This window comes from Colletotrichum tamarilloi (assembly GCF_030869305.1).
Source record: "Colletotrichum tamarilloi strain Tom-12 chromosome Unknown Scaffold_113.1, whole genome shotgun sequence".
Lineage (NCBI taxonomy): Eukaryota > Fungi > Ascomycota > Sordariomycetes > Glomerellales > Glomerellaceae > Colletotrichum > Colletotrichum tamarilloi.
The window spans coordinates 21264-35183 of NW_026849496.1; the positions used below are offsets into that span (position 1 = coordinate 21264).

Sequence of the window (13920 nt, forward strand, 5' to 3'; positions counted from 1 at the left end):
CTTCAGCCGCATGCCTTTCCGCATTGGGTAAACGCTTCATCGTCGCCCCAGACCGTTCACGCGTGAAGTTGTGAGCAGTTTGTCGACGGGTGAGATCGTTTGGTAATCCTTCTGCTGCTCATCACCAATTCAAAAGTACCCAGGCATCGAGCCATACGTCCCAGCCGGGCCGTGCGCATCATAGCCCTGCGGGATGAATTCGTCCATGAAGCCGGGAGGTGCCATGCTGTAAAGGCTCCCCGGGTACACCTGCATGGCCTGAGAGCAGTCCATAGCGTCCTGGTTGGCCTGCTGTTGTTGCTGCTGCTGCTGGTGTTGCTGGTGTTGCTGCTCCTCTGCCGCGGCTGAGGCCTGCTGCTCGAGAAGAAGACGTTCGTCACGCTCCTTTAGCTGCGAAAGAGATGCCTGTTGAGGCAGGGCTTGGTGGTGAAGCGGGGGCGGTGACGTGACGGCGGGCGTCAGGGCCTGGGCGACGGAGTGGAATGCCGGAATATGGGCAATGAGCTCGGGGAAGCGTGTGAAGAAGTCCATACCCATTGTCCAGGCGTTGATGTCCGATATTCTCTGCTCGAACATGGGCGAAATTTGGTACTGGCCTGTGACGACGCTCTTTTTGTACGCGTCGCGGAACTCATAGGGCCAGAGGAGGTGGAAGTTGGGGCCGAAGAGCTCCCAGAACTGGTTGTTGCAGTAGTGGTGTTGTCCGAAAACGAACCGTTCCCGAACACCTGGCCTAAGAGGTTGTTAGAGACTGCACTCGAGCATGAATGGTGATAACCAGAGGGGTGTATTGACGTACCAGACAAAGAAGTCGATGGCATAAGAATGTGGCATCGCCTGTGATGGTCTGCAATAGATCAGCATACGTCTAAGGATTAGCACAATCAGACCGTTGTTTGACAAACCTCTTCAGGTACCAGGTGGGCAGCTTGGCATAGCGTTCCGGGGTGGGATCGGAGTGATACTGCAGCAGCAAGTGCATGGTTCGAAGGATCGCCAGCCGTTCTGTCGGTGGGCAAGTCATGAAGCACAACTCGTCGACCCTGCGGAGCTTTCTCCACAACTTAGACAATGGCCGGGTCTTCGCGACGGCATCCCAGCCTTCGAGTAGTACCCGCACGGGAATGTCCTCGTCGTTGGAGTCCTCGATCGCGTGAGCTTCCTTCGATATGCGACACCGCTTCGCCAAGACCTGGTTAACAGCCCGCCACACATTCACTTTCGGGGACGCTGGGCCTGCTGGGGTCCGGACAGTGACGCAGTCGCAGTGCGCCTCGGGTGGTGGCACTATGAGATTGGGATCGTCTAGGGCATCGTCCCCGTTGTCGTCCTCGTCGTCGACAAAGTCCTGGCTGTCCGACGTGGAGCTAGGTGCGTGGACGCTGGGCGCGTGTACGCTGGATGCCGGGAACCCGTTCGGCACCCTGCCGACGACGGCGCCATTGACACTACCGTGGAAACCGTGGACGTCGAGGGCGGTGGGGGTTTCGGGCAGTAGGCCCATGGGTGCGGTGTAGGTTGGCGCCGAGAGCTCCGTAAGCATAGTCGCATCCCGAGAGGCTGCTGAGCCTGCTCGCGGCAGGGATGTTGACGCTGTCACGGTGGGAGGCGGCGAGCGTTGCTGTGTCGCTGGGGTTGGACGGCTCGGCAGCACATGGTCGCGGATCGTCTGCTCGATGGACTTGAAGGTGTCGAACAGGCCGTCCCGCTCGCGCGTGACGGCGGCCAGCTGCTCCATGGCGGCCGACAGCCTCGTCGAGTCATCCTTTCGGAGCTCCTTGACCTGGGCCTCGAGCTCGGCGATGCGGTTACGGGTGCGCTCGCGAGCCTGCCTCTGTGCCCGGCGGTCGAGCTCGCGCTTCCGGATTTTGCGGGCGAGCTCCTTTTCGGAGGGGACCTTGGCTGGCGGAGCTGATCGTCCTGTTGCTGCTGACGGTGTGGGGGCATCATCGTCTGGTCCATTGGACGCCATAGCTCTTTTGCCTTCTTCCTTTATGAAAGAAGATTGTGGGCAGAAAAGAGAGAAAAGAGTCAACGAGAATAAAAGCGCGTCCGCGCTTGAGGGTCCAAGTGTTTGTGCTTTCTCCTCGCGTGGTCCGCTGGTTTGGGCCCTATCTTTCCCAAGCGGATGATGGGAAAGCTTGGTTTTGTCAGCGGGAAGATGAAATATCGATTATTAGCCCGGGCACGGGTCCGGATAGTGTCGAAGAAAGTTGACGGTAGATGTGCAGAAGTGGATCGGGCGGGCATCAATACTAATGGGGAGAAAAGGGGACCGAAAGACAAAAGGAAGCCTACTCCTTGAGGTTTAATTAACCAATCGTGTATCGAGACAGACAGATAGTCAGAGGCAGCAGAGACAGGGCTTGGACGGGCATCCCGGCCACACCTCTAGACAGGCATTCGAATACAGATACAACAGTCTGAGAATATGGTAGTGTAGCAAGGAGGGAAGAGGGGTGGACGAGAAGTTGAGAAGAAAGACCAAAGAATGTGGGGTAAAATGCGGCCACCCTTGCTGTGCTGTACAGTGACACTTGCTTGTCCTGCAGCTCTCTCTCGCGCTCTCTCTCTCTCTCTCCTTGCCTTGTCTCGCCTGCCCTGGTCTAGCTGAGCTGGGAATCCTATGTGACATTGGGCTTAAACTCTGCCATCGGTGGCTTTGCGTGGCTCTGATAGAGTTCGGACGCCATAGCTCCGCACGCAATTTAGCCCAGCAGAGCGACAAATCAGCAGTTGGGAAATGGTGGGAAATGCTAGCCCGCACCCTCCACTTCATCGCATTGGTCTTAGAGTGTCTCAGTCACAAGAGTCGACAACTGTGCTAGCACTCAGAGATGGATTTCCTAAGCAATCCAAGCTCCAACGGGGGCTAATTAGCACTACTTCGACATTCCGCGGATGCCGTGTCCGGACGGAACTTCTAGTCTACTTTTCTCTAAGAAACCTACTAAAGCCTTACCATCCCCTGCAGACCCTTCAGCTCGTTTAGCCACACCACGCCTTGCGCCCTATCGAAACTCGATTCCGAGCTGCCAGATTTATCAATGCGTAAAGTGGGTTTCTGTTGGCTTTGCAACGTCGATTATCAAATTGCGATATGTCACTGGATACCTCGGATACCTCGCCCACATATTAAACATGACTTATAAGACATTCCAGCCTTAGCAGTCTTGTGTTACCTCCAATCGTCACATCTCTCTCACTCATTTGCTAAGCTGTCACTTTTCCCGCCTCCCTCACTTTGAAAATCACTTCCAACTGCGGCAGCGACAATGTAAAACCATCCTTTTTGCCATCAATAAACGCTTCCGCCTTCTGCCCTGGGGCGAATGCAACATCATATCGGTTAATGATTTGGCTGGCGCAGTAACGGATCTCCATCAAGCCCAGCTGCTTTCCGACGCAAGAGTACTTGCCTACCATGATTCATCCTTGTCGTCAGCTCTCACGTCGCACCGATCGGCCCAAAAAGGTGGAGGGGGTAATGATTTTAAGTGCTTACCGGTACCAAAGGGAACAAATGCGGCAGGGTCTTTGGCCAGATCGAGCCGGGAGGTCCACCGCTCGGGAATGAAGTCGTTTGCCTGCGGGAACAGGCGCTCGTCTATTTGTTTTTCGCCACAGTCAGCAAGCAAAGTCTTGTATGACAGACGCAGTTCATCAGCCGAGACAACGGTGGAGGATGAAACAGTTTCTTTTTGAGACTTGCCTCTGAACATGGTGTGCGTAGGCACCTGGATGATTGTATCACCCGGAATAAACGTCCCGTCAATATCTATGCCCTCGGGCGGGGTCATGCGCTGCACACCCGACGGGACAGGAGGATGAAGCCTCAACGTCTCGTCGATGCAAGCCTGCAGATACGGGAGCTTTGACAGTGCGGAGTGTTCAGGCTCCGCATTCTGCGCAAAGTAGTCGTCGATCTCCTCCCTTAGGCGTTGGTAGACATCCGGCTTTTGGGCTAGCTCGAAGAAGAGACAAGTAAGGGATGCAGCTGTCGTATCACTTTACGAATTCGTTAATACAACGTCAGCTGAATTGACCCAGCACCATGGATATCAAGGTGGGATGCGAGACATTACTTACCTCCCTGCAACGATGATAAGATACGCGTCGCCATATAGGTTGAGGGTGTCCTGCCAAGTCGGGTTCTTGAGGGATTGATATTCCTCCAAGATCCATGAGAAGACATCTGGGCGGTCAGGGGGGTTCTTGAAATTGATGACAATTAGCATGCAGATCCCTCGATCCGGGTCATCGGCAGATCATACCGCGATTCTCTCGTCCACCTGAGATGTGACAAATTTCCAGAATCGCTTGTTATTTTCATTCAAGATTGGCGTATTCTTGAAGATGGGAAATAGCCATAACATGTGGCTGAACATGCCAATAGCCTGCATATCTTGATGTAAGGAAGTCATAAAGTAGTGCTTAATGCCTTCCTTGAGCATGCCAAAGGACTTGCCGAAAGCCAAGTCTCCCATGACATCGAAGCTGTAAAAGTTGAACCAATCTGAGATATTGAATGGCTTTCCCTTGTTCTTGTCAATACTTGCAAGAAGCTGATTGGTGTAGTCGGCAACCCGGAACTCATAGTCTCTAAGCGCTAGACCTCTTATTAGTTGTGAAGCCCCAAAACGTCTCTGGGCGAAATCTTGTATTACCTTTCGAGCTGAACCCTCGATCCCAACTCTTGCGCCTTTGTGCATGCTCTTGCTTGTCTCGGACGAGCTGCAATGAGTACATGGGATGCAAGACTCCATACCATGGGCCTTTGGTGCACGGTGAGCGATTCGAGTGGATTGGAAGAACGGCCTTTGGATTGTTGATAGACAACTCGGTTGGGCCTTAAGGCATTGAGATCAGCATTCTTCATCGGTATAGTAAAATTGGTAAGAGTTCCTTACCAATTCTCACAATGTCGCCATACTGTTCATGGAGTTGTTGAACCTCGGTGTACATGTGCAATTCCTTGACTGCTCGTGAGGTGATCCACAGATTCGAGAGCCTCGCTAGGAACGGTCCCTTGAAGCCGTTGAGCCGGTGGAATGCCGCACGGTACACGAGTAAACTTGTGTAGATTCCAGCAATGAGCGCGGCCGTGAGAGAACCAGCTGTCTTGAGCGCAGCCGCATTTGTCCGGAAGGTCTCAGGAGCTCCCCGGGAAAGGGCCGCCGTCAGCAACCCAATACCCAGTGTGAAGTTCCTGAAGAGTCTGGTAGTAGCTGTATCCCATTCCCCTTTGCGGAAAACGAAGACGTGGAGCTGAGTGCCTAAAATGAAAAACAGGCCATGGGCCTGAAGGATCTGGAGGTTGGTAATTGCCATTTTTCTGTGTCTGTCATGCCAATTTCTGGCTCCGCTTCTGTGTTGTTCACCACACAAGAAATGAAGGAGAGGAGGAGAGTTTCTCTTTTGAGAAAGCAGATAAGGATGGGGCCGCTCTCAAAGGCTTGGTAAATACTATCTGGACGGATTCAAATGCAGCTCTTCGACAAATCGAGCGAGGCGCATGAGGAAATCACTGCGTCAGAACGCAACAGTAGCTATCTAACAAGACATCCCGACTTGGCGTCAGGAAGCAAACAAGACGTGTCAGAAAAGACCAATCACCAACAACCAAATTGGGAACCCAATAGCTCAACGAAACTTCGAGTCAGAAAAACTGCCACCCCATTTCGGGATGGTCGCTGCAGGATCACGATCAGCACTTGACTATTCACATGTGCCTGATAACTCATCTGGCCTGATTACCCCTAACCCACGCCTCAGAACCCGAAGCACCATGAAGAGGCTTGGGGGACTGGAACAAGGACCCTTTGTGGTCTCAGTGGCCCGTTGCAGAATGTGCCTATCCGCCAGCCATCATGCGAGAAGTCGACTCAGCATCTTCAACGGTTTCTGACTCGACAAGTCCGGGGTAGAATCTTGTGCCCACGGGGTTCTGATCTTCCCCAGCGCGGGGCCGCGTCCGCGTGTCGGTGGAGTCTGGGGAAGAGCTGTCAGAAAAAGAAGTCTCCCCGTTTCCCCGCGACACCATCATGGATCTCGGGCTTCTGAGGCTGGAAGTCTGGGGAAAGATCTCGATGGGCCTCTTGTTTCCCCCCGCTGTTTCCCCGCAATGGGGTTAATTAGCCCGACGGGACCAAAACGGGGTGGCGCGAAAGATGGTCCGGGGCCGCGTGACCCTCGACGCGGGTTGCCGACGCCATGAGCCGAGCTTGCCAGCACAGCCCAACAGCTTAATTGAACTCTATCGTCTAGCTCGTCTAAGCTGTCCCGCAATCTCGGCATATACTGTGGTTAACAGGAGTTTACCCCGGTTGTTCGCGAGCCGAGTCGGCACTTGTAGCACTCTCTCTCGTGGCACTCTCGTGGCACTTATCGGGCTTGTCTTGAGTGGTTTGTTAGTCTTTGGCAGTCTGTCGCTATTTACCACAACCCTAGCGCTTGGGTGGGATTTTTCGAGCTTCCCAATATTTGGTACTAATTTGCAACACTATGCGGATCGATCTTTCCAATACACCGCGCGCATTTTATTCTCGGTCTCTACTGAGATTCAAGCGCGAGGCCAAGTGTCATGAGAAGTGCACAGTGAATGTCTCATGGTCATCATAAATTGAGAGTATGTACAGGAATTATGATAATGTGTATGCGTCTACTTCAAGTCAATCACGACACGTCCCTGGATACCCCCAGATTCCATCTCATTGAAAATCTGTGAATTGCTGTGTCAGTATGGACATCATCAACTGAGAAGTGTAGAAAGAGATCAAGTTACCTTCGTCAAGCTTCTCATTCGTCGAAGTTGGAAGTGAGTTTTGATGTTGCCTTGTGCTGCGATCTCCAGACATTCCTTGGCTTCGAGTCTGTTACCAGTCTTGACACCTGCGGAGCATCCAAGTAAGCATTCGTGTCCACAATACACGAATCACATGTCGAAAGGACGTCATGACGAAGTCAAACATACCAAAAATAGTCAACTCGTCCACAAGCATGGGTTCGACGTCCGCGATCGCCGGGCTGCTGTTCTCGGGAACACCCAAGCACACAAGCTTACCCCTGAACCCGAGCCACTTTGGAGACTGCACGTAGGCCTTCTTGTTAGACGAGCACATGAGCACGATTCTCGCCCCTCCGCCCGTAATTTTCTTAATCGCTGCCGTGAGGTCCTCGTCGCTGGGGTAGGCCGTGAAGTCAACGAATTCCGTCGCCCCAAGGTCGCGGCAGAATTTCTCCTTGCTGCCGATATCCATGGCCAAGACGCGGCACCCAATCACGCGGGCGTACTGGATAGCGAGATGACCGAGGCCCCCGCCGGCTCCCACGATGACAACCCAGTCGCCATGACGGGCGTCTGCGCGCTTGAGGGCTGTGTAGACGCTGATGCCGCCGCACATGAGAGGGGCGGCCTCTGCTGAGTCGAGGCCTGCGGGGATGGGAGTGACGTATCGTGCCGTCGATATGCAGTACTGTTGGAATGTGCCGGGGGTGAAGTAGCCAGAGAGTTTAACCTGTGCGCATGATGATTCGCCGCCTTGAAGACATCGATCTAAGATGCCGTGTTAGTGGAGGTAGGTTGTGTTAGATGATCGTGACCATACCGCAGTTGAGACATGCATCTGCCGCGTATTTGATTCCCACCCTGTCACCGATTGCAGGTGATGTGACGCCTGTGCCTACGGCGACAACCTCGCCGACTCCTGGGAGAACATGAGCGACAATTGAACTCAATCAGGGGCGTGTCAGAAGACTCGAAAGTCGACGTGGAGTTTTGACGTACCCTCATGGCCACCAACTTGACCTATGATACTTCATGATTAGATCCTTGCTTAATGAGTCGACAAGGCGAATCAGATGAGACGCACCTTTTGGTGTAGGAAATGGGACCGATGAGAATGCATTCATGCAAAAGCCGTAATCGGTATGACAGACACCAGAGTATTGTCTGCAGTAGTAAATAGCGTGATCAGTAATTGAACTTTGTGATATTGAACAAAGGCGTCAACTCACAGCCGAACCAAAACCTCCCCGGGGCCAGGCTCCGGGATCGGTAGTTCTACGACCTCCGTTTGGGTGGTGCCGGGCTCCGTGTATACAACCGCGCGGTTGTGGTTGCTTTCGCCGCCCATGATAGTCGCCATAAAATTGCTCTACAATCTCAATGTGCCTTTGGACTCTACAAAATTCAGATGGGATTTACGAGGGAATGCATGTCGTTATATTCTTCAAGGAGGCCGGGCGGGCGCGCGCACGCGGCCTCCCGGCGACCAGAAACGAACCCGAGCCTTCTGGGTCAATTGGACCGAACCATTCCCCCCTCCCTCCCTCACACACTTTGTACACTAGAACGCTGGCCGGCCGGCTTGCCTTAGCTTCGCAAAAGCGAGCCAGACCATCGGGAACAAGCTCTGTTTGCTCTTTTTTCGCCTGCTACAGCCTGCAACAATTGCCGAAGCCGTGGCACGAGGTAACAGAGTCTGGCGGAAATACCCCCACATGCATCTCATGCCGGCGCCGAGCCGGCGGGTCAATGTATCGAGTGTGAGGGAAGACCCAAGACCTGGGGGGAGCATTTCCAGCCAACCATTAGCTGTGGGAAGCTTGACTCGACCTTGAGTCTGTCTGCATGACCAACCTTGCAGGAGGGAGGGCGAATCCTCAAACGCAGCGCGAGGCGAGCTAAGGTGGACAAACGGCGGAAGCACGGCGCAGACAGTGGTCGAGTCAGACCCTCTTTCTCCAAATGCACCCGGCTAAGCAACACGATCGGTTCAAGCACAGGTCAAACTTCTGCCTACCTACGGGGAAATAGGTGCGGTTCAGGATCCAGGTGCCAAACGCAAAAGGAGGGGTTGAAAGCGGCACGTTGCCGACCAAAGTCGTCTGTTGTCTTGCGTCTCCAACTTTCTTCCCCCCTTTCGTCACTTCAGAGAGACTACTGCGGGCAACCCGCAGCACGAGAAGCAAGAGAGTCTGTGTCAGCATTGACAGCTACGGTAAACATACTGCGGAAGACGGCAATGCGTCAACACTACGCATACCTTAATGCTCTTCATGTGTACACTAAAATGGCTTACATAACGCTACATAACGGTACGTACCAGTGCCCATTAAGCCGATCAACTCATCCGCGTTTCAACACTTGCCCCGTCGCGGCTTGGCTTGGCTGAGTTGTCGATTGTAATGGTGCGGCGCGGGGCGGCAGGTTGCGGGTTTGGGTGGCAGTTGAGAACCTGACCGAGACACACAATGTTCAAAACTAGTTCCCGCCACTTCAACATCCTACTCTGACTCCAAAACGGATACAGCGACAGGGAGAACTGAGGAGTAATACTGTAAGAGCCACGCAGAGCGAGGCAAAGCTACCCATAGTGGGAGCCTTGGCCGGGTGAGCTACCCCAAATTTGAAATAGCTCTGGACTATCCCCATACAACCCCGGCTTGTCCGCGGGGCCACGCTTACTACGCTCCAATTCTGCGAGTAGTCCATGTCAATCAACAACGGCCATCGTGACATCGAAAACGGAGTTCTAGACGACGACCCTCGGTCTAGGACATGGCATCCCGGTAACGTGCCCCGGTTGTCTCTCCACGTCCCCCTCCTCGTGCCCCTCCACTGGTTCGTTGTTCCTCATAATGCGATTGTGAGCAACCCAACCGACCCCTCCTTGCTTCCAGAAAAGAGAATCAGGAGAAGGGGGAGGAAGAGAAAGGTCGAGAAGGCAAAAAGTAGTCGCTTTCGCATGTTCCATATCCAGTGGCCCCCCTCCCTCTACTTCTTCTCGCCCTGCGTCTCCTTTTCACCCGATCATCTGTGCCAGTCAAGTTTCCAAAATCAGACCGTGATACTTTTTTCTCTTCCCATCACATTCCACGGACCAGACCGCAGCGTAACTTCCCGCACCCAGACCAGGGCCCCAAATCTCATCTAGTCTTCTACAATCTCATTCCACACTGTCGCCCATCATGGCCACGAACGGCACCTCCAAGCTGGACTGGACCAAGTTCTACAACATCATCGACGGTAAGCTCGAGTCGACAAGCAAGACGAGGAACAGCCCGAACCCATCTACCCTCGAGGCCAACCCCGAGGTTCCTCTCTCAACACCCGAAGACGTCGATAGAGCCGTGCAGGCCGCCAAGAGGGCTCAAGATGCCTGGTCCGAGACACCGTACGAGGAGCGCCAACAGGCCCTCCTCAAGCTCGGCGAAGCTCTCGAGGCGCACGCTGATGAGTTTGCGCTGATGCTCACCAAGGAGCAAGGCAAGCCTGTAAGTCATTGGCGTGGGACCGTGATGATCTTGGAACGAGTCGTGTTGACATCTCACGCGTCTCACAGCTTCCTTTCGCACAATTCGAGATCGGCGAGGCCGTCAAGCACTTCAAGGGAATGACCAACCTTCCTTTCCCCGAAGAGGTTGTCGACAACAACCCCGATCGCCGCGTTCTCACGAGATACGTCCCCTTGGGCGTCGCCGTCGGCATCGTTCCCTGGAACTGTAAGTCGTACCACTCCCGTAGTCTTAGTCGATCAACCCGCTAATTTATTACGCCCAGTCCCCATCCTCCTCGGTATGCCTCCTCCAATCTGAAGCGCCCGGCGCAAGTTTCCAACTAACACGACTCGATAGCTTGCGGCAAGATTGCCCCTGCCCTCGTCACCGGCAATGCCTTTATTCTGAAGCCTTCGTAAGCTCCAGATCCGTTTCTGTTGTCATCTCATACACACATGCCAGGCACTGACACCGAGTCACATTAGTCCTTTCACACCCTACTGTGACCTAAAGCTTGTCGAGCTGGCGCAGCAGTTCTTCCCGCCCGGCATCTTCCAGGGCCTCAGTGGTGATGACAACCTCGGACCCTGGTTGACCTCCCACCCTGGCGTGGACAAGGTCAGCTTTACTGGTTCGACGGCAACCGGCAAGCGTGTGATGGAGAGCTGCAGCAAGACCCTGAAGCGCGTCACTCTGGAGCTGTAAGTGGATGATTTGGGATGAATCTTTTGCGTCCCGCCTCTCCCCGGATGGCAGTGTGGAGTTAGTCGCTGACTCGTGAAATCGCAGTGGTGGAAACGATGCTGCTATCGTCCTTCCTGATGTCGATGTCAAGGCTGTCGCGCCCAAGGTACGTCAACGTATGCGACGAGATTTAGAAAATTCAAGCTGACGTATCACAGATTGCCATGCTGGCTCTGTACAACTCTGGACAGGTACGTAGGAGTTGATTGACAAAAGCCCCATCAAAAGAGCCAAAGTCGTACAGCCGCTGACATGACACAATTACTATAGGTCTGCATCGCCATCAAGCGCATCTACATCCACGAGGCCATTTACGACGAGCTTGTCGCCGAGATTGCCACCGCTATCAAGAACCTACCCGTCGGTGATGGACAGCAGGAGGGCACAATGCTCGGCCCCGTCCAAAACCAGATGCAGTTTGAGCGCGTCAAGGAGCTCCTCAAAGACATTGAGGAGACGAAGCTTAAGGTGGCCGCGGGATCCACCGCGCCCGCTTCCAACGGCAAGGGCTACTTCATCACGCCCACAATGATTGACAACCCGCCCGATAACTCGAGGATTGTCGTCGAGGAACCTTTCGGTGAGTTCATGTTCTCCCGCCACCCAAAGTGAAATTAATGCATGGGCGAACTCAATCGCTCAACCCGTCATTGCCCCTCAATCGTGCCGCCCCTCCTTTTTGCAAATGAAAAAACATTGTTCTCCACCGAGGCTAACATGGGGGTATCCCAGGTCCCGTCTTCCCCGTCCTCAAGTGGAGCGACGAGAAGGAGGTTATTCACCGCGCCAATGACACCCTCATGGGTCTCGGCGCTTCGGTCTGGTCGAAGGACATTGAGAAGGCACAGAGCGTCGCCAAGAAGCTTAAGGCCGGCAACGTCTGGATCAACACCCACTTGGAGCTGCAGTACGATGCGCCATTTGGCGGTCACAAGCAGAGCGGTATCGGATACGAGTACGGCGCTGGCGGTCTGAAGGCGTACTGCAACGTGCAGTCCATGTTCATCACAAAGGCATGATCTCTTTTTTTAAACTTATGATAACCCCCCCTGCATATGCGTTCAAACGATGTAACAAGAAATAAAGATGTCTAAACTCTAAGGTGCTCCTTTTTGTGGAACTTGTACGTTATCAGTTGCCTCTTGAGTAAGCTAGTGATGTGTCGACTGTCACTGTTACCATCTTTGGGTTTCATCGCCGCGCTTACTGTTGCAACTTGCGAAGAAGATCGGCGTTATTGTCTCGAAGCATCTCTTTACGCCCGATGAGCAGCGCCTCGTGGAGTGCGAATCCTTCGGTCCAGACCAGAATCGCATATCTTTCGTAGGCAAATCATTATCGGACATTTAATGGAGCTATTATGGAGCTCTTAGTTCGTTGGTTGCGGGAGCCGGCGAGTTATAACTGCTGCCTTGCGGGTGGGCTCATTTCTCCAAGGACCCTTGAAGATATTTGATGCAATGCACGTAAGCTAACGCGCAAGGACGGAGATTCTCCGCTGTGATATTCGCAAGTTCGCCATCTAAGTGCGGCGATAGTTCCGCAATTGGCAAAGTGGGGTCTGTCAGGTCTACGCTACAGCGAAGTGCAGATTACTCAATGTTCAACAAGTTGCAAAGACCAAAGGTCCAGGAAAGGCTGGGCAATCGGCAATTGCATCCTTCGCCAAGTTTTGTGAATCAATCCACACCGACCTTGAAACCATGAAGACATGTTGCGTTAGCGGAGGGCTTTCCGAAACACTAGAGGCCACGAAAGCCAAGCAGCTCGTTTCCTCGCATATACTTCATGACATATATCTCCAGACAATCCACCCATGATTCCCCAAGTTTCGACCGTTGCGAAGCCATGCTGAGCTTGCCAACTGAGGCACGAGTGGGACACACTACGATGATAATTCTAGCAGCCACTCCGCAAAAGACACCCTCACCAAGGACGGTTGTCTCAACTGCTGGTTAGATGCTCAGATCGTGTTCAATGAGGTCGAAGTCTTTGGTTATGAGATATATTTTTTTCGAAGATCCTGTAGTTGTGCTTATTAATGACACTCACGAATTATTGTTCAGAAACATGGGCATGAATCATATCAAATAAGGTAATTGATGCTATTGTTACCACATTTGGAACATCGCAATTAAAACTATGTATCTGCAAGTTTACTAACAGAACTTGCACCATAAAGCTCTTAGTCCAGCCGATTTCTATTTGCGGTCTCCAGATTGACACCATCGATCTCGGCTCATACGATCATGCATTCTTTTGTTGTTTAACGGACTAGAGGGACTAAACGAGTTTCAACGGAAGAACGAATAAATAGCAAAATTATTGTAGGTATTTACGCGAAGATAAAATTTGCTATGAGATCAATTCTCCGCAATCCCTTACGCAGGTACGGGTAGGTTACTAGGTTTGAGATGGCTACAAAAGTGAGCCGTGGCAACAATAATGATCAATCAACAAAGAAACAGCCGAAATAAGCATCTTCAAATTCTCATGTTGTCTGAGATGCCCTTGGTCTTATTCAAGTGCGATATGTAACTGGCACTATATCCAAGACCAAATCATCTTGGTGTGTGGGGTGTGGCTGTGCAGTGTAGCGTCCGCTTCTTGACGGGACGGCGCTTACATCAACGCGCGCGGATACGGAGCACAACTCTGGCGAAGGATGCAGGGATGGCGCCAGAAACGCGCGATTCTACTTTCAAAAAACAATGAGATTGCTGTTTGTTCGTTATCCTGAATATGCTAGTGGAATGGGATAAGCCTGGGTGCGCTGGAATCTATTCAGCCGGTAGAGGGACTGGAGTCTGCTCGGGCGGGCGATGAACGCGGTGCTCAGCCACACCCCTCGACTGACGTTTCTTCCTTGCTCCATTTGCCATCATAAGGGTTATG

The 13920-nt window shown here is 52.9% G+C and overlaps 5 protein-coding genes across 5 annotated transcripts; 1 reads left to right on the top strand and 4 right to left on the bottom strand.

Moving 5' to 3' along the window:
* Positions 1-129: 129 nt before the first annotated feature.
* On the bottom strand, positions 130-2110 carry CTAM01_14092 (uncharacterized protein; the record flags this gene model as incomplete). Its single annotated transcript, XM_060530093.1, has 3 exons — positions 130-733; positions 800-847; positions 906-2110. Coding segments are annotated over 3 exons (1857 nt in total), but the record flags the coding sequence as incomplete, so codon positions are not given.
* A 1103-nt stretch (positions 2111-3213) lies between these two features.
* CTAM01_14093 (cytochrome P450) lies at positions 3214-5331 on the bottom strand (the record flags this gene model as incomplete). The annotated part of the gene is made up of 6 exons (XM_060530094.1): positions 3214-3419; positions 3506-4008; positions 4090-4214; positions 4275-4609; positions 4668-4850; positions 4911-5331. The coding sequence occupies 6 exons, from the start codon at positions 5329-5331 to the stop codon at positions 3214-3216; spliced, it is 1773 nt and encodes a 590-aa protein (XP_060375304.1).
* A 1330-nt stretch (positions 5332-6661) lies between these two features.
* CTAM01_14094 (alcohol dehydrogenase) lies at positions 6662-8147 on the bottom strand (the record flags this gene model as incomplete). Its single annotated transcript, XM_060530095.1, has 7 exons — positions 6662-6721; positions 6785-6891; positions 6974-7555; positions 7608-7706; positions 7787-7807; positions 7872-7951; positions 8017-8147. 7 exons carry the CDS (start codon positions 8145-8147, stop codon positions 6662-6664), a joined length of 1080 nt encoding a protein of 359 aa, XP_060375305.1.
* A 583-nt stretch (positions 8148-8730) lies between these two features.
* Positions 8731-8991, bottom strand: CTAM01_14095 (uncharacterized protein; the record flags this gene model as incomplete). Its single annotated transcript, XM_060530096.1, has 1 exon — positions 8731-8991. The coding sequence occupies one exon, from the start codon at positions 8989-8991 to the stop codon at positions 8731-8733; it is 261 nt and encodes an 86-aa protein (XP_060375306.1).
* A 981-nt stretch (positions 8992-9972) lies between these two features.
* CTAM01_14096 (aldehyde dehydrogenase) lies at positions 9973-12044 on the top strand (the record flags this gene model as incomplete). Its single annotated transcript, XM_060530097.1, has 8 exons — positions 9973-10278; positions 10347-10506; positions 10639-10696; positions 10767-10982; positions 11071-11131; positions 11184-11216; positions 11296-11605; positions 11758-12044. The coding sequence occupies 8 exons, from the start codon at positions 9973-9975 to the stop codon at positions 12042-12044; spliced, it is 1431 nt and encodes a 476-aa protein (XP_060375307.1).
* Between the last annotated feature and the right edge of the window lie 1876 nt (positions 12045-13920).